Below are 24,907 nucleotides of genomic sequence, written 5' to 3'. Positions count from 1 at the left end.
GTGGCACACATTATAAAGCTGCAGTATTAACTCACCTGTGCTTTAAAAACAAGTCAATTCCTGAAATGATCTTTAAAGTCTTTCTGGTCCATCATGGTGGCATCACTTACTCAGCTAACAACCCAGCAGGGACCTTCAGCAAGCATCAGCTCAAACAAACAAACAACTCAACCTGTTCTTGCTTGTTTGAAAAACTGTTCAAAATTCTCATTTAATTCCTTCTTCAGTTGGCATGCCCCTCTGCACACACACACACACAGACACACACACACACAGACACACACACACACAGACACACACACACACACACACACACACACACACAGACACACACACAGACACACACACTGACAGACACACACACTGACAGACACACACACACACACACACACACACACACACACACACACACACACACTGACAGACACACACAGACACACACACACACACACAGACACACACACACACACACACACACACAGAGCTGCAGCAGGATGACATTCCTATTTTTACTTCAACTTTACAAAGAAAACAAAGAGCATTAAAGAAGCTGCAGTGTGGGTTTGATGCTGCATCACAGCATTTATTCTGTTTTTAAACATCTACTCAGAGAATCAGGAAGTAACAGCTCAAAATAGCTTCAACAAGCAAAAGGATAAAAATGCAAATAAAGGCAACCCAGAATTCTTTGGTCCACCTGCTGCTTGAACTGCTGAGCAAACAGAGTTCGTCTGAAAAAGACGTTTCCCGATTAGTTTGAGGAGGTGGATCTTTTTTAATCACCGTGGGGCTGACATGGCGGTTTGTTTGTGTTCTGTTAACATGGATGGATCCAGCTGTGAATCATGCACAGCTGCTTTTCCTCACAGCACCCCTGAACCTGTGCTTGTCATCCTCAGCTTCACTCGTATGAAAAGACGTTTGATTTCTGTGTGAATAAATCCAGTTTACAGTGTGAAATAAGACACTGAAGCAAAACCTCATTTCTAACACTTTTTAAACAAATGTGTCTTTAAGCCAACAGACCTGGAGCCAAACAGCAGCCAAGCAAATGGCTCACCCACCACACAGCAGGAAACAGCATCCCAATCAGCTCCTCTGTACTGGCCAACACACACACACACACACACACGCGCACACACACGCACGCACGCACGCACACACGCGCACGCACACGCGCGCACACACGCACGCACACACACGCACACACACACACACGCGCACGCACACGCACGCACGCACACACGCGCACGCGCGCACACACGCACGCACGCGCGCGCACGCGCACGCACACGCGCGCGCACACACACACGCACGCACGCACACGCACGCACACACACACACACACACACGCACACACACACGCACGCACACACACGCACACACGCACACTCGCACGCACACACACACACACACGCACGCACACACGCACGCGCACACACGCGCACGCACGCACGCGCACGCACACACGCGCGCACACACGCGCACACACGCGCACACACGCGCACAGCAACAACAGTAAAAGGTAAAGACAAACACAAAGGCAGCTGTGCGCTGACAGACTCCTTCCTTCTTCTACAGGAAATCAGGTGTCAGTATAAAAGACAACAGGATGTGAGGTCAGCAGAGGGCGGCTCTCCCCAGCAGCTGTAAACCACAGCGTCTCCTGCTGCGGCAGGCCTCTCGCCGCCGAGGCCTCGCTCTGTTCCTGTTGTCCTACATCAACATCTGCGGCTTTTTACTTTTCAAAAATAATTTGAGGACAAGTTTCATGAGTAGAGAAAAACGTGTCGGTTTAAATGTTCCAAATATTTTCTGATGAAGGCGAGAGGAGGCTGAAGAATTAACATTCATGATGTGTGACGGGGGGAGGGGCTTATAGAGGGGTGGTTCATGGGACAAAAACAGGGGTCACTGCTGGTCCTCAGGTCCTCCTTCTGAGAGCAGGTAGTCTGTTGCAGTGTGGGACGGTGACGCCTGCTGTCCAGGTGGAGCATCGCCTCCTGTTACCTTTTCTCCTTCCACAGCTGACGGAAGTGATGGAGCTGATATATGCTGGTGGATAACCTACGGAGACACATAGCACCGACACGTCAGACTGCTGGACAGTGCACAGTGACCTGTGGACAGGAACCCACGCTCACACGGAGCAGAAGCATACCTGCCGAAGCCGTTCATCAAGGCCACGATCTCCTGACGAGTAAGCTGGAAGCCTTTGGATGGGCTGTGTTCAGGAAGGTTCTTGATCTCCTTCTCAGAGAAGAGGATCTTCAGAGCAGTACCGAGACCCTGAGTCTGCACACAACACAAACTCTATAACACTTCAGTTTGAGGACCAAGCCTACAAATCACAGACACATGACGGGGAGCATGCAGTCTGATGCACTGTTTGGGGGCAGATTGGCCTCTAAATCACCACGGTGCATTTAAACCCAAAAAGCTTTATTTTAAACAGTTTTATTGCAATAACTCTGAATTACAGACGTTTCTACACAAGCCCAGTTCCAAAGATGCTGGGATGCTGTTACATTCAAATAAAGCATCTCATAAACCTGTGTTTGATTTACAGAACGAGATGTTTTTAGACTGTTTCCTGAACAACACAGAGGCTGCAGGAACACTGTACGGGTAAACTGACAGTAACATCACGGGCGGGAAAGAGCACACACAGAGCTGCAGCGTGCACACAGCGTGCACACAGCGTGCACACAGCGTGCACACAGCGTGCACACAGCGTTATGTTGGATTTGTCTAAAGTTGACATTTGTTCACGCACTGGGACAACACGTGACTCGAGCCCTAACAATGATGTGTTGCTGTGGAAACTGAAGACGTGTTAAGGACACCGTGGTGCGGTCATATATGATGCTACACAGTTACTATTGTGGAACTGTGATTACACTCAGTGCCACGTAGCCTTTTACACCTGAGCTCTAACACGGCGAGTGTGAAGGCTTCTATGGTGGCTCCACATCAGGGGACCTGACCTCCACCTGCAGATCTGAGACTGTGCTGGCTTTAAAATGCACAAACTAGGATGAACACACGCAAAGACGCACCTGCAGTTTCCCCCAGAGGCGACATTTACTGCAGCCCACACAGTCCATGATCCTGGAGATGTTCTTGAAATGGAGACGAAACTCCTCCTGCAACAAGAACAGGACGCTGTTTCAGACTGTTTAGAACTACAATCAGGAGCAGAGGTGTGGACTATGACTGCGCTGCTGCTCATGCTGTGCAGAAAGTGACTGAACCCAGGGCAGCAGCAAGCATCATGACACAGTCCTCTTTATACTGCTGACTAACACAGGACCAGACACCTCGTCAAACACACATCACAGAGGACGATGCTCTGTCACTACTACAGGACAACAGAGTGGATAGTACACAGACACACACACAGCTACACCTTCACATAAGGAGGTGAAGTATAATACAGAATGGAGACTGAACAGAGTTTCATGTGCTGATGTTCATATGTAGACGTAGCAGCTTTAGTTTTTACCTTTAACGTTTTGGCTTCCAGTTTGTGTCCAGCAAACATGGACTTCTCATCGAAGTGCATGGGGAAGGCTCTAGAAGACACAGGTCCAGAAACAGTGATGATGATAATAATACTCTACATAAGTAATATAGTATTTATGGCTGCTGTAGGAAGGGCCTGCCTTTGTCTCAATGTGACAGCTTCTCATCTGCTGATGATCGATTTTTCCCCACAAACCTATTACGTAGCAAAAATGAACTGAACTTGTTTAAAATGCAAATTCGTCTCTGTTTCCGTCTTAGATCAAGTTATTAAAAGGGAGAGTTTCCTTCCCACTGTCACCCAGTGCTTGCTCATGGGGGTCGTGTGACTGTTGGGTTTTCTTTGTATTACTGTGGGGTCTTTACCTAAGAATAGCTTTGAAGTGACTAATGTGCTTTGGTGCCATGTACATATAATATAACATAATGCTGGTGTGCAGCATCACACAGCATGGACCATGTGGCAGGCAACAACATGGACACCACAGTCAGCGATCAGCGTGATCTTTGGGCTGTGTGGATCATTTAACCTGCTCATTACCAACATTGTGTTAGCTACAGGCTCGGTCACAACAGCTTTCGGAACAGCGCAATCCTCTACAGGACTGCAGCACATCCATGGCAGCCATGGAGGGAGGAAGCTATCAGCTTAGCTGGGTGCCGACTCCAGGCGTTTGGGTCTATACTGAGTCGCGGAAGCTGCTTTACCCCACAACATTTTCTTTAAGGGGTCAAATAAGAAAATAAAACACTGATGTAGTAGGTCCCACTAACTCCTGATGGGAGTCTGTAGGAAACAAAACAACCCCACTAAGATATCCATGGGTTTCAGCTCGTGCTGGTCTTGGACTCTCCTGACAACAATCAAGCTCCTCCTTCTTACTTGATCTCGTTGAAGATGTGCAGCAGCAGGTCTTTGGTCTCTCCGTCCTCCTGAGCATTTCCCGTGTATAGGTTGACGATGGCTCGTTCAAAGTACGGAGCCACCTTGTAGAGCGCCCGCAGCTCGATCAGGTACAGGAAGTAGAGGTTTTTCAGGCGTCGCGTGCCCTCCCCCTTTGTCTCTGCCATGTCAAAACGCTGACGAAACTCCTGGACGTTTGGACCCCACACTGAGCGTCCCCATCCCTCTGAAGAGCCAAACAACAACAGCTTACAGCATGAAAAACACCATCACTGAGTCAGTTCATCAGCATAACTAATCCCAAAAGCAAAATGTACATGCGCCTCATCAGCCGTGCTTCAGCAGATTCTGCTAAAGAGACGTGTACTGTAATGATCCCAGGTCGAGCTCCAGCTTTGGTCAGTGATTTATTTTATTAGTCTGTTACTTAGCAATAACTAGCAGGTGGCTGCTAACCAAGCTAGCTAACATTAGCTGGTATCTTAGCACACTACGCTGTCATCCAAATAAAACAATACTGTGGTGGCCATAACACCCAAGCTGTGTTTGCTCTGTATGATGTCGTACCGTCCAGCAGGTACTCGGCACACAGGTGGATGTTGATGCTGCTGTGGAGGCCCGAGATGAGTCTGTAGAAAACTCTCTTCTCCAAACATAAACCTGGAGAGACAGCGATGACAACGGGTTTCTTAAAATCAGAATCCAACCAAGCTCAGCTTAAAGCTTCAGTCCACCCAAAACTGTATAACACTGGGGGACGAGATGTCTGATTTATAGTCCTGCCTTAAACATCAACCAGAACTACAGTAGAACTCTGGACCCGGCGCCACACTACAGGCAGACTTATCCCACAGATGTAACTGTGTGATGAAAACCTCAAAATCTGTAATAAATGTGTTTGGTAGTGTTGGGACATCAGCTCTACTTGTGACGGTGCAGAGATCCAGAAGACCCAGCAGCTACTGAGCACAGGACTTTAAATAAGGGACATGGACGTGACATGAGAGGCCAGCTTTCATCACAGAGAGGGGGTGTGCTACAACAACTTTAACGGCGTGGAACATCACATCCACAGGAGTGCCTGAAGCAGCATTTCATCACAGCACCATGAGGCGTCCGGCATCTACGCATCAGGCTGTGATGAGCCACAGCTCTGTGTTCTGTGGCCTCCTGTCAGCAGTCAGCCTGCCCACACAAAGTCTTCCAGAGGAAGCAGAGACGAGACCAGTTCAGCTTCAGAACACAGACGCTGAAAACCACAGGAAGTGACATGCCTACTGTAGCTACACAGACGCTTCAGCTTTATGTGATTTACATGACAAAGAATGATAACAGCGTTCTTCAGGTCAGTCTGGGTGGTGCAGGCGTGAGCACACGAGGCAGAACCCACCTTCAAGCCAGGTGTAGAAACCTTCCCCTGCAACACGAGCGACACGGACAAGAAGAGTTAGGTTTCAACACGGCTGAAACACATCCAAGTCAACAGAAGTTTAGTTTACTCACCATCATCGTCTCCTGAACACAGAAACAGAAGGAAACTGTTAGATCGGTGCAGTGATTAGGCATACACATACCACACACTAACTAACCTCTGAACGTATGAGCTCTAGTTTCACACACAGACATCTAAGGTGCACGAAAAATACACTGAAGAGCCTGCGTTTTAATCCAGCTCTTTATTCAGTACCCTGTGACGCAGTATGCAATAAACAGGAGGAGGCTAGCATGCTGAAGCAGGTACACTGATGTGTGAACAGTTAGAAGAGCAACATGACAGGAAGCTCTCAGAAATGCTTCAGTTAGGTCGTTTATACCGACTACTGTCTGCATGTTTGAGAGCCCAGGAAACAGCTCGTGAGGTGCTGTTTACGTCTTTGCTGCTCGCCTCCTGCAGTCTGACTACAGGCCGGTCTTTCTGGAAACGGTGACCGGTGTGGAAGAACCGGAATGGCCTGTGCCATTCCAGACGCGGCTGCAGTAGTTGTGTCCCTGTTTGGATGCTGTCAGTTGTGCTCATAGCAGACTGAAGTGATGTCATGCTGCCAGCACACAGTCTGCCACCTGAATGAAGGTGTGCTGTCAGGGAGCCGAGTGCCTGCACAGGCCATTCCGGTTCTTCCACACCGGTCACCGTTTCCAGAAAGACCGGCCTGTAGTCAGACTGCAGGAGGCGAGCAGCGGGTTGCTTCTACAGCAAACGCGTAAACAGCACCTCACGAGCTGTTTCCTGGGCTCTCAAACATGCAGACAGTAGTCGGTATAAACGACCTAACTGAAGTATTTCTGAGAGCTTCCTGTCATGTTGCTCTTCTAACTGTTCAGCCGCGTCTGCCGGTAGCAGCTCTAACTTTGATCCTCACCTCTGCTGGGAGCCAGAGGGTTCAGAGGTCGATACACCGACCGGGGCCTGTGGACACAAAAACACATTTTCAGTAGCACCTCAAAGATGAGCATCTCTGTGCAGGGAGCTCCAGGCTTACTTGAAGCAGTTCTCCTCGTAGATGCTGTTCCACACTCTCCAGGCTGACGGACCCTTATATCCGGTGTATCGCTCCGGATTCAGGAGCAGATCCACATACTCGGCATCTGGAGACGTCTCATCTGAAACACATTTCATGGATTAAAAACTGAGTACAGGAAAGTTCATGTAAAGAGCTGGAATAAGGACACATCGTGCCTGTTACAGGTTTGTACTTTGGGTTTTTGTAAATGAGGAATTTGCCCTGGGTGTGAAGTTTGATGCCTCATAGTGCTGCCCTCACAGATACGCAGAGAAAGAGATGCTCACCGTCCAGCTCACAGAAGTGATCCTGAGCGTCGTCGTGTCTCGCCCAGTCAGCGAACGCCTCCTTACTCTGGTTACTGGAACCGGAAAAAATACACACACGTTCTAACTGTGAGCTTTACTCGACAGCTAACAAGACATGAAGACCAAACAGGAGATCACAGTCTGATCACAACGTCCACGTAAATGTTCATTTTCAAACTTTTCTTAAACGTCGTCTCCCATCACTTGATTCTTAATGAAGGATGTCTGTTGACTTTAAACAGTTTCCAGTAAAGGTCACGTGAGTCTGAAACCAGCATCACCCTGCAAAAGCTGCAGAGATGTTTCCCTTACTGCACATGCAAACTCCACATGCACTTAAGTGTGCGTCTGTGGAGTCGCTGTCAGTTTATTACACGTGCCTTTGCTTAAGCCCAGTCTCATCTGCGCCTCTGTGTGTGAGGAGGTGCACAAACTGGACACTGGGAGCAGAGACAGGGGAGAAACCAGTGCAGCCAGAACTGATGGCTCAGATCTGTGATGAGCTCAAGCCCATTTCAAATTCCAGGTAAACACAACGAGGTTAAACTAAATGAAAGGAAGTAAGAGAAGCTCAACTTCTCTAAACACTACATGGGTGAGATATTCTGCTAAGAGATGAGACTGGGAGATCACATGGAGGGTTACAAGACGAGCATAAAGTCGCTAAACCAGACGTCTAATAACTGATCCGGATCGAAGGATTCTTTCAATTCCAGAGGTTGACAGCCGCCCTGTGAAAACTGACTCAGGATCAGAATATGCAAAGATGCATGTAAAGGTCCGATTTGTGCATTTCAGCTCTGACGTGTCATCTAAGCTCACTGCATTGTGCTGCGTGGGCAGGGACGACATGAAGGCGCAGACTGCCGTGCACACGCGCAGCACAAACTGTAAATGACGTCACAGCGGCGCTGCTGTTGGAGGAGAGGAAGTGCCAACCAGAACAAAGCAATCATGGAGTGGTTCTTCTTTACCGACGTGTCATTAACACGGAGCAGCGTTCAGTCGTGTGGTCACTGCGTCACGCGAGGTTAGACGGTCTGAGAGGTGCACATCTGGCCACATCAGCGGATGTGATGTGAGTTTTCATCAGGAGATGCTGCCTCCTGCCTCTTTATTTGTTACATTTCAAACCCACGTGAGTAAAGCGGCTTGGTGTTTGTAATGCACCGTCACATCCTGTCTGTTTGCACCAGCCGGTCCGCTGCTTCACAAAGGAACCTCCACGGTTCCTGCAGGAGAGAGCCCCGGTGGGCTCGGTCTGCACTTTGAAGTGTCGCCTGGTGGAAAACTACCAGCAGCTGCCGGTCACACACTGGTAAATGTTTGAGCTGCTGAGGCCCGGTGAAAACAAGCTGCAGATAAAGACAGAGCAGGAGGTCTGTGGACTCACCTCAGGGTGCTGTTGATGGCCCCCAGCTCCTTGGCCTGCTGGCACTCCACCACGTCCGACATCGTATTGGCCGCCTGCGAGTACTGGACACAGGAGGGATTCTTAATAACACTGTTTATCACAGTAATGACACCACTCACATCATCTTTACTTCACTGGGCTCGATGAAAGTGTTCCAGCCTGTAATTATGTAAAATGCTAAATGGCCTGTGTTTGTAAAGCGCTTTACACAACCTGTCACACACACATTCACACACTGGTGATGGCAGCTACATTGTAGCCACAGCCACCCTGGGGCGCACTGACAGAGGCGAGGCTGCCGGACACTGGCGCCACCGGGCCCTCTGACCACCACCAGTAGGCGACGGGTGAAGTGTCTTGCCCAAGGACACAACGACCGAGACTGTCCAAGCCGGGGCTCGAACCGGCAACCTTCCGATTACAAGACAAACCGCCAACTCTTGAGCCACGATCGCCCCAAACAACAGCTGCTGTACACAACAGCCCAACACTCAACCGTCTCACAAAGACACAAACATAACTCCGAGGTTAAATCCTGCTTCACCTTCTGCTCCTGCCAGGTAAGCACAGCCCAGTGTGACCTGATAATACAACGCTCGGTCATGAAAAGTGAGCCCAATACATGATTCTTATAAATCTGTGCTTTGATTTAACAACGGAAGAAAAAACTAATACTTCTTGTTTCTGAGTGAACATCAAGACGAAGAGTAAGGAAATATCTGCTGCACAGACACTTTTACAACCCCCACCCCCAGCCCCAACTCTAGCCCCTCCCCCAGTTCTAGCCCCAGCCCTAACTCTAGCTCCTCCCCCAGTTCCAGCTCCACCCCCAGCTCCTCCCCCAGTTCCAGCTCCACCCCCAGGTCCAACCATTGACTCACATGAAGAATCAGAGGAGCAGCGAGTGCTCCATAAACACAGCTGCAAACTGAAATCTTCTAAATGAGATTATTTGGCTCAGTCAAAGTGAAATATTTCAGGAACTGAAACAAAGAAGCACAAACATGTGACTCGTCCAATCTCGGTGCCATGTTTTAAAAGGACACATTCAGTAGTACCCAAGCAAAAGCAGTCAAACCGGTTTGTGCCTGAAACAGCAGCCTCTGCGTCCCAGTTACATTTAGAGGAGTTTTTAATATTTCTATCATATTCAAATCCTTTGATTTCACTGTGACCTCTCCCTGACTGTCAAAGCACCTCTGGTACTTCTCACTGCCACTCTGAGAAAGGCTCGCTTTAAGTCTGGCTGCGTCTCCCAGCTGATGGTCGGGAAACATCTGCCCCTGACCGAGACCAGAGCAGATGTGCAAACACTTCTGGGTCATTTCAAGGCAAACACCAGGCTGTTGGCCAAGAGCGACAAACACTCTGCTCTCAGCGTCTCCACGTAGAAGCTATCAGAGGAGATAAGAAGAGTGGCTGTGTGTGCGGTCAGTCCAGAAAGTGCTGGAACAAATGCAGCAGCTCTGAAACTTCCTCTAAAGTAAGAGACGACAGCAGCTACGAGGCCGCCGTCACAGCAAGTGTCTGCTGTCTGATCTCAGAGCGCGTGCACAACAGTGCAGCGCTGGCATGTCCACCTAACGTGGATTCACTGCGACGACTCAGCCACATGTTCCCACGGTTCTGAAACCAGCCCACTGAGTGAACAACGGGCTGGGAGGGCAGGTTATGATCATTAATATGCAAAGTGTCATAACCACTGATCAGGTAAGCAGTCCTTGTTTGGTTAGCACAAACACACACAACACTGCAGAGGGAAGGGGAACGAGGCTCACCCACAAACCTGCGTGCAAATCACACAGATCAGACGCATCAATACTTCCATACCTGACAGTGTTTACACAAAACGCACAAAAGTGCCTCGTACAGCACAACAATAATGATGATGACATCAAAACCAGAAGGTGTTTAGCCTTTGGATCTAAGAATGCTCCAGCAGTGCTTTGACTTAGTCGGATTTCCTGGCACGATCCCACAGGTCCCTGTGGAGAACCTGACTTCCCCTCACTGCTGTGACTCTGTCAGCTCAGGCTGAAGATCAGCTGCTCGTCTTTCATGACCACGACTCACTTTTTGGGTTTGGTGTTGACCCGAGCGGCAGCGAGTACCTCGGCTAAATTAACAACGTTGGTAGAAATTGTGTTAATATGTCAAGCAGTGAAACAAACTCCTGACATTTCACTGCTGCAGTGCACTAGTGCACGAGCTGCAGTTACACCCAGAGACCTGAAGCAGGACTGATTCACACATGACTGACATTCTGTGGTGCACAGCACAAACGTTCAGGAAACACCACAAAGCTTCACTCATAACTGCACACACAATGATGACAAACACTGCTACACACTCACTACCCACTGACACTCTTCTTCAGTCCACTCATTGGTCAGAGGTGTCTGGGAGGGAGCACCAACAGTCAATACAGGAAGAAGGTGCCGTGTGTCAGCCCACTCGTGTCCTCCAGCACCCCCATGTTACATGTGCTGTTTAACATGTGAATCACTGAAACCAACGCAGTCAAATATCAGCCAGGAGTACACCAGACCAGCAGAAGTGCCCGGTCTACACCTCTGAGCCAGAGTGAGAGAAAACCCAAAATATCTGCACCTTTCTCCACCTTAGTCTTGGCTTTTAAAGTCCTGAGCTGCAGGAACTGCACCCTGGAAAAACAACAGTCCAAATATATACAGCACTCATGTGCAGGCAAGCAGGTGACCACAGCTGTACGTGGTAACTCCAAGTGGTGCAGCTTAGTCAGGAACAGCTGGTCTCACCTTGTTGTAGTTCCCAGACTTGATGCCAACAGGAACCTTGCTCTGTGAAACGGAACACAGACCATCAAACAATGATAGGTGACAATGTTCACACAGCTTCCCCTGAGAAAATACATTTAATGCAGTATGTGACAGCTAGTTAGGAGGCGGTCGTCTCCGTCCTCAACGAGCCGACGTGTGACTGACAGGCAGTAAAAAGAGACCATGTTGGAGTAAGGCTGGCTGACCTCGGGGCAGGGCTCCACGTGGCAGTCTTTGATGGAGCAGTGTCCGTCATCAGGCCAGAAAGGACACGGTCGCTTCAGGTTCACCTGCAGCACAGACACAGACACTCAGCACCTGCTCATTTATTATTACTGTTATTATGACCGAGGCAGGAAGCAAGCAGTGGCTCGTCCACATGTGAAGGACAAGCAGACGCTCGCTGCCTGTCACTGTAGGCTCAATCAGGCTTCAGTGAACGAGAGAAATCAAGGACGAGGGCGTGGCGTGTGAAAGCGTCGGCTCCACAGCTGTGCGTGGCTCACATCGTGTTTTTAGACAGTGGAGATTTCACAGGGGAAGCAAACGGAGGCCAGTGCCCACTGACTGTGGACAGCTGCTGACGTGCACGTAGGACACACGCTCGTTTCACCTGTAAGCATCCTGCTCGCCCCGCCGCCATTCACACAAACACCGTATGATCCAAAGAACACATATTTACTATGATGCGTGTGTGTTACGGTATACTCAGCCACTCCCACCGTGTTTCGTGCTCGCTCACAACGTGAACATATTAAAACCATTACAGACACAAGCCTGAAACTTTCACTGGCCTTTCTGAAGCGTACCAATCAGAGCACTGGTTACAACACAACTGTGTGTGTGTGTGTCACACGGTGGAGATTTGTATTTATCTGGTACATTGGTTTTATTCATTTTTAGTGTTTATTCATGAGAGTAGTTTTTATTTGGGGGGTCATGTGATTGTTGGGTGTTTCTCTGTATCTGCTGTACGACACAAAGCGCCGTGAGGAGACTTGTTGTGATTTGACGCTGTGGAAATAAAACTGAATTTGCATGGTTCTATTGTTTTATTTGACTCTGTTTTAGTCCACCGTGGTCTGGCTGCACATGGGACAAATTAGCTGATAGGGATCACCTGCTGAGGTGTGGGTGTGTCCAGAAGTGGCCTATCAGCTGTGACCTTTTAAAAGCAGACTAGCTGAGCGGCCCCAGATATGAGGAGGAATGTGTGAAGCCAGGTGAAACGAGGGACCCGCTGCCCTCTCGTCAGGGTGCGACGCCTAATCGGGAGACGGATGGGCCAGCGTGACGCGGTGACCCAGTCCTGACAGCGAGGAACGGCGACAGTGGGAGACAACGCGTGTGACTGGCAGCAGGGCAGAGGAAGCTGGAAGCTGAACTGAAACAGACACAGGAAAGTGTTTGTCTGCTGTGCGTCTTCTCTCCACGTACACTCTGGTCTGTGTACAAGTCACACTGAAGTGACACCCGCACTACATCCATCTAAGTGGCCTCAGGTCTGCAGTGTGAATGAATGAGCACAGTGTGTGTGCTGCTCAGACACCAACAGAGCAGCCGGCCTCCTGTTCAAGCGCCGCTGCACCTCAGTGTGACGGTGCTACAGGCGACCCCTGAGCCTCCACCCCACCTCCTACACCAAACGCACACAATCGATTTGTGAAAACATGTTTAACACTATGGCATTAAAAGATTTGAATGTGTCAGCCGTTTGAAAGGTCACATACGGTGATTAGCACAGATCGATCCCGTTTAGTGTTGCCAGAAACAACATGTTTGTGCTGCAAGCTGCAGCTGAGGGAGGTGGTGCGCAGCATTTTGGTCTCCTTAAAAACGAGATGATCTACAAGCTCACAGAACTGGAGCAGCTGATATAGATCAGAGCTGCAGATCAGTCTGCTGTCTCGCTCCCTCTGCGCCTGACAGCATTTACCTGCTCGTGGTTGCTGACTTTACACCAGTGCTGTTCAGACTGCTGTACTAATAAAAACACAGCTAGACAGAAGTGCAGCAACGTCTTCATCAAGCGTAGCTCTTTCCAGGAGACTGCACGACTTTTTATGGCAGCACTGTCAAACCACAGTGTAGCACGACACCGGTACAAGATTCAGACATCACTTCCTGTTCTGTAACACCCAAACTAGAGACACAAGAAGAAAGGAAAAGAAAGTGCTACATGATTCTATGTGAGAATCATTTACACAGATGTTTAGGACCGTGTCATCCAACAGCTGCACGGCGGGAGCCGAGGGAAAGGACGTCCCAAAGCATTCACAGCATGTTTGTCCCACAGTGGGAATTTATATTTGTCTTTCATCAGTGGTTTTAGTGTTTATTTGTGAGTGTAGTTTTTATTTGCATGAAACTATTCTGATGTTTTTACATTGTTTTAACCCACTGTGGACTGGCTGGGCTTGGGACAAGTTGGCTGATAGTGATCACCTGCTGAGGTGTGGGCGTGGCCTATCAGCTGGTGAAAGGGCCTGTTTAAAGGAAGCTGGCTGAGCACTGAGGGAGGCCCTGATGTGAAGGGAAGGAACGCGCAGAAGCCAGACGATGGCAACAGTGTGCTGCCCTCTCGTCAGGGGCGTAGCACAGCTGCACCTCTACCTGCGTTTGTGAGCAGTGACTCCACTGCTGTTCACCGGGTGCAGCCGTGTTGGGAGAGGATCGCCATGGCTATAAACCAGGCCAGATTCCCAGACGATGCTTCTCTGCTTGCAGGGCGATGCCACGAGGGAAGACGCTGTGGCAGCGAGCGCGCGGCTCAAGGGCGGAGCATAAGTTGGGCTGTGATGGGACGAGACTGAGATGGGAGGCTTCTCCTCGTCCTCCTGGGACCGGCCTGGAAATGACTCCCCCGGTTTGAAAAATAAAGAAGATTCGTTCTGGGTTGTGGGAGCAGTTGCATCGTGGGACTGAGTGTTATTCTAACGAACTTTAGAAGTTTTGTTAGAATTGTGTTCATGTATTCCTGGGAATGCTCATGTATATGTTGTTTTTAGGATTGTTTGTTTGATTCTTGTTTTCTGGCCTGTGAATAAACCGTGACCGATTCGTCCTGTAGCATCTCTGGGTCTTGTATTTAAAACAAGAACGTCCTTGGTGTGACGCTCAGGTGCACCGGCTTTAGTGTCTGCATGTTCACGGTGTGCTCTTACTGTGGGAGGACACAGACCACTGAGGTCTAACAGTAAATCATGTTGTGACAACATGTGCCAGTAAACACAAAGACCTGCAAAAAGACAACATGTGCGCACACACGCAAAAGAGATCCATGTGATTTCCATCTGTTTTTACATACTACTTTTACTACTGCACTGAGCCACACTGTGCTTCCACTGTAGCCGGAGCGAAGGCGCAGCTCTTACCCTGTAGTATCTGAAGTAGTCTCTCTCTGTCAGCTTCCTGATGCGGGGGTAGATCTTCAAGTTGTTGAAAATGTCGATGCTTTCGACGTCACAGAAGCAGTCATCCAGGACGCCTGTGAGCTGAAGCAAAGCAGGACACTTCGTTTACTAATGACACCTCATCTCTAAATAACAGTGCCACAGTGTTTCCACTCATGCTAAAACAGTAAAAATAATCATAATGTCCGGGTCATTTCAGATGTTTTAAGTGAAGCTGTGTGCTAGAAACTAAAACCTGACTGACGTCACGCAGTACAAGTCAAAGTCTGCACCCTGACGTTTGTTCAAACTCTTACGATCAGTCCAGACTCGGCAGCCTCAGTTTTGCCATGGATGAGATTGAGGCTACGTCCACACTAGCCCGGCTGGATTTGAAAACGCTCCACGTCCACACTGGTGTTTTCAGTCGTTTTCACAGAGGTGTGCGTCCACATTGAAACGGATGAAAACGCTGACGTTCCAGTCCTGCGCAAACGCGAGTGAGAATTAAAGACTTTGAAGGAAAGCTATCTGGAGCATGAACAAACGGATATTCATCCTTTTTAGGGCGACTGCTGTATAATGCCCTCCGCTATCTTAGCTTAATTGGTCACGTGACTGCATCACATGACTAAAATGAGTCATCGTTTTAGAAAGTCTGTGTTTTCGAGTGTCCACACTGCGACGGGGCAGCTCCCTTTTGAAACGTGTGCGTTTTCAAGAGCGTTTTCAAAACGCTGCGTTTTCCCTTCAGGAAAACGGCGTCTCAGTGTGGACGGGAGGCCAAAACGTTTTAGTGTGGACGTAGCCTGAGAGCACTTCAAAAGTCAGTGATAATAGTTACGCCTTCACTGGGAGATGTAACACCTAAAGACAAAATTACTGCCGTGAAGCTCTTACTTTGATGGGTGACAACAGAAGTGAGCCCTGAGGTAGGCCTGTGCCATATGACCACGATCTCAAATCCCGATATAAAACATCTATCATCGCGATAACGATATAAATCACAAACATGGAACATTTTCTGTAAATCCTGTGAATCTCGGGCAGCTCGACTTGTGTGAAGTGTTTCCAGCTGTAGCTGGAGTCGAGTGTTTTAACCGATGCATGAAACGATACATTTTTAGTCATAAGTTGTAACGGCGCCGTTTTCTTTGTGAGTATTTATTACACGGCGTGCTGCGGGGAAAAGCCTGTTCTAACGTTTGAGTCTAAGGTTTATTTTTTAGCACCTGGCGGCTCTTTTTTACTTCTCATCTGTAAATAATCTACTTTTTCACGTCATTCAGTTTATTTTGAAAAGTCTCAACAGGATCTTGAGCTTTATTGTGAAAGGTTCATGTGGAAACTAAACCAGCGGACACACAATGGTATTACCGTCGTTGTTGCTAACGACAACAAGTAAAAACAGGCGCTTGTCTGTCCGTAGTGTGGTTATATTAAATATAAGAGAAAGAGAGAACTTGAAGAAATGAATATAGCCACTACAGTGACATCAGAACATGAAAAAATATTGCCGTAAACAGTTTATTTTGCGACACCACGAAACAAACGACAACGTAAAATGAAACGATAGATGTTTTTATATCGTCATCCGATATATATCGTTATATCGAACAGCCCTACCCTGAGGGATCTCACATAGGAGAGGAGCAGATGTATAGCTTTTATTCCAAAGTGTCTGTTTGAACACAGTTACAGACACAGCAGCCCACTATTACATCTGTCAGCTGGTCATGTTTTTAAGGAGCAGTAACCATCATCCCGTTCTTAAATGGTCTTCCTGACCGACTGACTCGAGTTAATCTGGGTGAACAGATTCCTGGAAAGATTTTTTTAACCACAGCATGATAGAACAAAACAGTTAAAACACAAGTTCAGCTGAAATGGATCCAGAGACTCAGTTCATAGAGACAGCAACATGCAGCATTAGCAGGTGCATGCAGTCTCACATCCCTATTTTGGACATTTAGACAGTTGTTCCCTACTTGGTGGGGGTTTTTATGCAGCACTTTGTACGCTTTTGCATGAATTTATGATGGAAAACTGTTGTTTTATGTAAAGGAACACAACACCTGCTACTGTGCTTCTTGTTCTGTGGACACCCATAGATGGCAGCTCTCTTTATAACTTTACAATAAATTAAAACGCTGTAAGAATCTAAAGTGCGCCTTGTTAGAAGACATTACAGTTGCTGTCAAGTCTTTTTGTGGCTTCGCCTCCTCTTATCAATGAGCCACGTTTGCTTTGGCAAACATTTAGGATACCGTTCCTGACACAACCCCCACCCCCAGGTAGGGTTCACATTTCTGATAAAGACTGGATTGTAATTTTGCTGCTGTTACAAATTTATAATCATGTTATAGAAATGACATTAAGAAAATAAGAAAAACTATTAGGATCAGGTGATGATGCTCCTCCATCAGATAAACCACCACCTACCTGCACGTTCATACATAATACATCCATCACACTGTGTTACCTGAACCCACCAAGCCGACGGCCCATTGTCTGCTCTATAAACCGTCAGCTGCTGACTAAAACCTACAAATGTGTTTGAACTGAAGAATTACACAACCCAGCATTCACATGTTAAGAAGCTTGGTAAACAGTCAGTCAAATGGCTCTGGCTAGTTTTGTTAGGTAGCTCAGCTCTGTGCACAGCAGGTAGAGCCTCAAACCTCACCAAACATCTGCTCTAACTGGCTGGAGAACAGCTCCGGACACTCTTTCGGTTCATTTAGCTCATGATTAGAGTCTCAAATGCTTCATTAATACTTTAGTCTGGAAATTAAGAGAAAATGAAACATAAATAAAATGTTATTAACAAAATATCCAATGCAATGATTCCTCAATACTGAGTAAAGATGGACATTGTATTGTTTGGGGGCTTTTTTGCATTTAAATAAATAGTCTGTGTGTGTGTGTGTGTGTGTGTGTGTGTGTGTGTGTGTGTGAGCGAGAGAGAGAGAGAGAGAGAGCGAGAGCGAGAGAGAAAGTTATTCGAACCAAAACCGAACAAGTACTTTACAAGTATGTAGTTGTAAAAACTTGTAAAGTACTTTCACATTCTTTATATTTCACAACAGGCTTTTCCTTTTCAAGCTATCAAAGATATGACCGTACAAAACATATGGCAGCAACTGCTCAGCTCTGCAAAGAGCAGTACACCTAAACTACGTGCGGGTATTTTAGAAACCTTTGTAAACCCTTTACACTAGTATTATATATACTTATATATACACTACAGAAACACAAAGACAATCTTACTGTGACAAAAAACTAATGACAAACACCAAACCACAGCAGACCTCAGAGTGCAGCAGTCCACTGAGCGCCAGGAAAAGAACCATTTTTCTCAGCATCCTGTTGTTCGCCTTCAGCTTTCTGTGTCTCAACTTCCTTCAAATTAAAACTTCCCCCTCACGTAACTGTCCAAATGTCACGGCAGCAGCTGTATGTCTGTGCTGTCATCACAGACCCGCACTTCCATGCCGCCAGAAGCCCCGCCTACAAACAAGCCGCTGTCAAAACAAACGCCGCCCCTCTGACGGAGCCTCCCTGTTTGTAGTCATCTACATGTTATAGGTCGCTAGGGACACTTGGCAACTTCTACGCAAAAGACTACAATGTCCGTGAGGAGGCTGTAAAGCGGGAGCTCTGACACAGCCAATCAGATCACACCACGCTTTTCGCTCAACTCGCAAGAACTTCGGCTGGTTTAACTCGCTGCTGGGTCCGAGGAGAGGAAGAAGAGGAGCGCTCTCGACTCTGCTCATTAGTCTACTTTAAGGACTTAACTCACTGTTCAGTACAAACAAGAAGAGATTTCGGTTTAAATACCAATTTAGTCGGTCAACTGTAACTATATCTATTTATTTATCAAAATGGCAGAAAATAAAACAATTTGTGGACTCATGGACAGTCGCTAACTAGCATCTCACGTACACAGTGACGTCAAAATAAAATGACAGTAGAAAGTGCTGGAAGCTCCTAAAAACAAAACTGTGGTATGACTTTCGCAGATTACAAGCTTCATGAAGAACAACAAACTATGTTATTAAAAAAACAAACTGTATGTTTCCGGTGACAAAAGCTCCGTGTTTGGGGCTACTTACGTGACAGAAGCAGCTCTGGTCCTGGCTCTCCGAGGTTCTGCTCGGATGCTGCTCGCTGTGCTGCGTTTGGGGTTTGGTGTTTTGCTGAAACCAGCCCAGAACAAAGTTTCCCAACAACCACGCCAACAGCAAAACACCGAACGCTTGAAACGTTACTTTCCACATCACTCACTGCGCTATCAGCTTGGAAAGCACAAGAAAGTCAAACCTGGCGAGTAGTAGCTAGCTAACTATAGCAGCTTTAGGCTAGCAGAAATGTATCATCCGCAGCGTGTCGCCAAACCAACAGCCCGATCTCCAAGGAGTCTCACGTGGATATTTAGACTCCTAGCTGCCCCACGTAAACAGAGTCATGTTGTAAAAAAATTTACATGACTTAAGAGGCGCTTTCAACCAGCCTCCACTTTATTTTCAAGGTAGCGCAAGAAAAATGACTTTTACTTCCGGTTAAAATTTCAGAATAAAATGCATAACTCGCTCTTGCAGCTATAACAGGTCGATCTCAATCGGAGCCAAAACACGATCCTTTTTTCCCTAAACAGTAAATTAATATAACATAAAAGAAACAATGGAAAACTTCTTAAAACCAGCTACACAAAAGACAGCGTTGTCTTCCTGTGGGAGTTGTCGCCACTTTGCATGCGTTTGGAGTTGTTGTAGGGTGTGTCTGTTAGATTAATAGACTGGTTTTTACAAAGCGCTTTTCTACTCTGCCTGAGCTCTTACTTTATACAACATGTCTCCTTCACACGCAAACATACAAGCAGGATTTTCCAAGCCTGACGCTTTCTATGTGGGGTGTAGCTCAGGAGGTAGAGCAGCAAGAGCGTAGATTTGGTTTGGGCATTGGTGGGGACGGATGATTCAACCACCGAACCCTGCCCTGTTTTTGTTTTTTGTTTTTCCTTCTTGATTAACAAAAAAGGAGAAATATACTTGCCTACATATGCTATTCTACGTGCTTTTAAACCATTTAAAATTACAATTCATAGTTTTATATGTGAATTATATAATGTTAAAGTACTATTAAACAAATGACTGAGTATTTCAGGCTTTAGTTTACTTCAGCCATATTCCATATAAATCAGGTATCATACAAAAATAAAAATAGCTTCAAATACAGTCATGACAATAAAAGAATATGACTTTAAGGACTTAACAACATTACTTCAGTTATAGTACACCAACATCTCTGATACATTAGCACTAAGGGAACACTGAGTGACCTGCTGGTTTCTGTCCATAAAACTACTCGTCTAAGATGACCACAAAGTAACAGATCTCTCAGCAAAATGATGCAACGTTTGAGGCACTATTGCCCCGATTAACTCAGTGAGCTGCGATCTTTTATTCTAAACATGAGCTACTGTTACAGCAACAGACATGGACTACATGCCCCACACAACAACTCAATGTCCACTATGTGAAGCAGCCAAACACAGGCCTGCTCCTCTCACTAACTGAGATAAACTGCTGGCATATTGGTTTTACATCTATACTGTCCGGTCTCTCCTGGTGGACATGGCAACACGTTATTCATGGTTACGTACAGTTTTAGACTGATGTGGGCCAAAGCCTAGCATAGCCTGTAACGTTATTGTGACACATTTTATGAGTGAACTTGGCTTTAAGTGACTCACAGGTTTCTTTGAAAAACACTTTCTTATATCCAGCTTCTTCCTCTTTGCTGCCGTCCTCCTCTCCTCCTCGCAGCGCAGGTTTGCCGCTGCTGAAACTGAACAGAGCTCCCTGAAAGGCTCAGCCAATCACATTGGCCATATTTGTCACATGACGTAGGACTCCAGTAGAGGTGAGTTAACTCTTTCTGCACCGCTGGGTGAATGAGACGCTGACAGATCGTTTTTCTTTCTGTCGGGTTTGTTTTTCTTTACTCGAAGAGATCAAATTATTGGTGGGGACAATTCAGTAATCGCTGGATATTGGTGGGGACGTGTCCCTTCCGCCCATGACAATCTACGCCCTTGTAGAGCAGGTTACCTACTGATCGGAAGCTTGGTGTCGATCCCTGGCTCCTCCAGTCTGCATTTCAAGTATTCTTGGGCAAGATACTAACCCCAAGTTGCTCTCCGATGCATCCATCGCAGTGTGAATGTGTGTGAATGCAGTTAGAAAGCACTAAGTACAGAGGAAGTGCTTGTGAGAATGGGTGTGATTGGGTGAATGTGGCATGTTGTATAGAGCGCTTTGCGGACTTGAGTACTGATAAGAATCAGTCCATTTATGTAACATTCACACGCACTCTGGAGCAGCTTGGGGTTCACTGACCTGCACGAGGACACTTTGGCATGCAGACCGGACTAGCCAGGGGTCAAACCACTAACATAATTAATCAGTAAATGACTCTTTGGTCACTGTGCTATAGCTTACATTGGGTCTTGGTGCGTCCCCTCACGTTTTATCTGCCTTCTCTGCGCATCAGATGACTGGAAAATCTTTCACAAGTGGATCCAAGCAACCAACATTTGGAGTTATTTAAACCCTATAAGACAGTGATTCTTAACCATGGGATCATGGCCATGTTTAGGCATTTCTGTAGATATGTGCTGTGAGGTGATCGGAGAGGCTGCTCCAAAGAAGCTACTGACCACCCCACTTTCAAACGACCCTGTGAGCCACCGTATCACAGACATGGCCTTAGACATACAGCATCAGCTTCTGGAAAGAATAACAAGTAGTCCGTTTTTTTCTCTTTGGAACTAGACGAGTCCACTGATGTCACAAATGGTGCATTGCTGCTGGTTTTTGTTTGTTATCGCTGGGACAGTAGTTGGCAGCTGGTAGAACTGTGTTGGGGTGTGCAGTGATGGTGCAGCTTCAATAACTGGCAGGCATCACGGCGTCATTAGGCAGATTCTCGATCGTGCACCAGTAGCTAAATGGACCCACTGTGTTCTCCACTGTGAAAGCCTTGCAGCAAAAAATATGTTACCAGAGTTCCACGATGTGATGGATGTAAGTGTGAAAACCATCAACTTCATTAAAAATAATGCTGTAAACTCCAGTTGTTTTGCTGAGCTTTGTGAGGACATGGAAGCAGATCACGTCCATCTGCTCTGCCACAGTGAGGTGACATTGAACACGACTGGTCATCAAGCTTTTGTTGGAACTGAGGAATGAGGTCTTTTCTTACAGAGAAAAAAAATCTCCTCTTGTACATTATTAGTCCACCGCTGAGCGTGCCTACCTCTGTGACATTGTTCACTGCTGAACCAGCTGAACAGCAACATGTTTTTTATTGCAGACAAAGTTGAAGCTTTCAAGAGGAAACTTGCTTTGTGGACTAAGAGGGTCCAAGAGAAGACGATGGACATGTTTCCACTTTTGTCTCACATCTTGGAAAACTCCCCTCAGGTGAAGGTCAGTGACTCTGTCGATGAATATTTCCCTGAGGATCCCAGAGAAGCACACATGTGGATTTTGGACCCATTTTCTGTTGATCCCACTGAAAATGATGTTGCTTTGCTCTCACATCTGGAATCCCAGCTTCTGGAAGTTTCCACCGACAGCACTTTAACGTTGGAGTGGGGCAAACCGGATCTGGGCTCCTTCTGGATTGCTGTCTCAAAGGAGTACCCGTCTGGCACTGAGAGCTGTGAAACTCCTTCTCCCATTCACAACTACATACCACCAAGACCAAAGCCCGAAACAGATTCAGAGCAACAGTGGAAGCTACTCTGAGAGTGATCCTTTCCTCCACTCCACCCAGACTGGATCTGATGGTGTCTCAGGTAAAGGGGAGTTACCTGCTGTGACTCTTTGTCCATTTGTCTCAAACATAAGGAGTAACTTCTGGTTCTGCCAATGAAAAAAGGTTTACTGCTGAAGTAACTTTCAGATTCACTCACAGACTATAAGGCTATATTTTCATTTGCACTTCATTTACATTTTATAACAGCTTATTTATTTATTCAATTAATTAGAAAATAATTTTGAATGTATTTGTTTTATCACCACATTATTTATACAGTTTCTATTTCCTCTTTTTTCCTCGTCTCTTTTGCTGTGGTAAAATTAAATGATCAGTTATTTCTGTGTTATTAAGGCTGACGTCAGCCTTTCAGTTTCTTCTTGCAGTCTGACTTGCTCCATGAATTGTTTTATGTGCAGGTTCACATACACATAATAAATGAATGTCTGTGTGATTATTGCATTGTATCATGTCATCATCATTATTTGACGAGGTTTTAGCTGTCAGAATGAAGTAGATTTGATTTAGTTATTAAATATGAATCAAACCAAAAACAACATCAATGTATTGAGTACGGTGTTAATATCTGAATGGGCCCCGGCCCCTTTGTAGTGGAAAAGTTGGGCCCCGAGGTAAAACAGGTTAAGAACCCCTGCTTATAAGACACTTGAATTTTCAAATGGTCGCCATTTTCCAAGATGGCTGTCACTTCCTATACAGGAAACAGCTGTTCTACAGAGTTCCAGTCACTTGTTTAAGTTCAGAGCTTGTACTCTATTTTTTACTGTAAGAATGACAACTTTAAACATTCCTCCAGAGCTTCTTTGTTTGATTTCTAACAAAACCCTTAAACAGGAAACAAATGTATAACTACAAGAAAGCATTTGTAAAGCAGATGGATCGGGCAGGTGTTTCACTCTAACTTCACAGCTCAGAGGTGCAGCTGTTATTATCAAAAAAGGGATCCCCTTCATAGCGTCAAAAGCAGTATCAGACCCTCGTGGACGTTATGTTACAGGGAAACTTTATAACAGTCAGGTTACACTAGCAAATATTTACGCCCCTAATGTTGATGATGCAGGCTGTATTAAATCATTTATATCCTCTTTACCTAATATGGATACCCATAAACTGATAATTGGTGGCGATTTTAATTTCGTTTTGGATCCTAGTCTTGACAGACCATCACAAAGATCAGCATCTAAATCAAAATCTGTGAAAACTATCCAGGAGTTCATGAAGACATATAAACTGATAGATCCATTTAGAGCTATTTCCCCAACTCTAAGCAATTTTCATTTTTCTCCTCTGTTCATCATACTTATTCTAGAATAGACGTTTTCTTAATAGATCACAGATTTCTTACACAGACCCAAAGTTGTGACTATAAGGCAATAGTTTTATCTGACCATAGTCCAGTATTGCTACGATTAGCAATAGGAGATAGACCTACTGCACCAAAATGGCGATTTAATAATGGTTTGCTGTTAGATAATATTTTAGTAAATGAAATAAAGGATCAAATCAAGCTATTTATTTCAATAAATGACACACTTGAAGTTACGAGATCCACACTATGGGACACATTAAAAGCCTACTTGAGAGGCCAAATCATCTCATTGAGTAGTTATAGGAAAGAGTCAAACATAACAATGGAACTTTTAGAAACAGATCAGGAATATGCCATCTCTCCTTCATCCAAACTTTATAAAAAGAAGGTCTCATTGCAGACAGAACTTAAATTGCTTTATACAAATGACACAACTTCGACATAAGTACTATGAACACGGGGAAAAAACAGGTAGTTTACTAGCAAGGCAAATTAAAGAAGTTGCAGCTTCAATTCATACAGGTAACGAGTGGGGGACAGAAAAGCTTCTTACAGAAGACGTTACAGGTCTGTGAGAGCCAGAGATTTTCCTTGTTTGAGGTGACCAAATACTTATTTTCCACCCTGATTTACGAATAAATTCTTTACAAATCCTACCATGTGAATTCATGGATTTTTTTTTCACATTCTGTCTCTCACAGTTGAAGTGTACCTCTGGTGCAAATTACTGACCTCTGTCATCATTTTAGGTGGGGGAACTTGCACAATCGGTGGCTGACTAAATACTTTTTTGCCCCACTGGATATACACATAACATTTGTGATCAATATGAAGTACTACTCTCACTAGATGCGGAGAAGGCGTTTGACAGGGTCGAGTGGGATTTCCTCTTCTCAACCCTGTCAAAG

The 24,907-nt window shown here is 46.2% G+C and overlaps 1 protein-coding gene across 2 annotated transcripts; it reads right to left on the bottom strand.

The window, feature by feature from the left end:
- Nucleotides 1-1,472: 1,472 nt before the first annotated feature.
- Nucleotides 1,473-19,382, bottom strand: ero1b (endoplasmic reticulum oxidoreductase 1 beta). Of its 2 annotated transcripts, none has more exons than XM_085356692.1 (15): nt 18,961-19,382; nt 14,825-14,944; nt 11,657-11,740; nt 11,430-11,471; nt 8,632-8,714; nt 7,218-7,291; nt 6,910-7,030; nt 6,778-6,836; nt 5,820-5,846; nt 4,997-5,089; nt 4,409-4,655; nt 3,506-3,575; nt 3,060-3,146; nt 2,162-2,295; nt 1,473-2,067 (listed from the first exon to the last, which is right to left on the bottom strand). In XM_085356692.1, the coding sequence occupies exons 1-15, from the start codon at nt 19,123-19,125 to the stop codon at nt 2,007-2,009; spliced, it is 1,467 nt and encodes a 488-aa protein (XP_085212818.1). In that variant the 5' UTR covers nt 19,126-19,382; the 3' UTR covers nt 1,473-2,006. The 2 variants fall into 2 exon arrangements, with proteins under 2 accessions (XP_085212818.1, XP_085212819.1); XM_085356693.1 differs by lacking the exon at nt 18,961-19,382 and adding an exon at nt 18,154-18,400.
- Nucleotides 19,383-24,907: the final 5,525 nt, after the last annotated feature.

This window comes from Diplotaxodon limnothrissa, linkage group LG6 (genome assembly GCF_057381915.1).
Source record: "Diplotaxodon limnothrissa isolate DT_005_m linkage group LG6, D_limnothrissa_male_GT1.1, whole genome shotgun sequence".
Taxonomy (NCBI): domain Eukaryota; kingdom Metazoa; phylum Chordata; class Actinopteri; order Cichliformes; family Cichlidae; genus Diplotaxodon; species Diplotaxodon limnothrissa.
The sequence above is the reverse complement of the archived record's forward strand: the minus strand, read 5'-3'. Positions and strand labels throughout refer to the sequence as shown.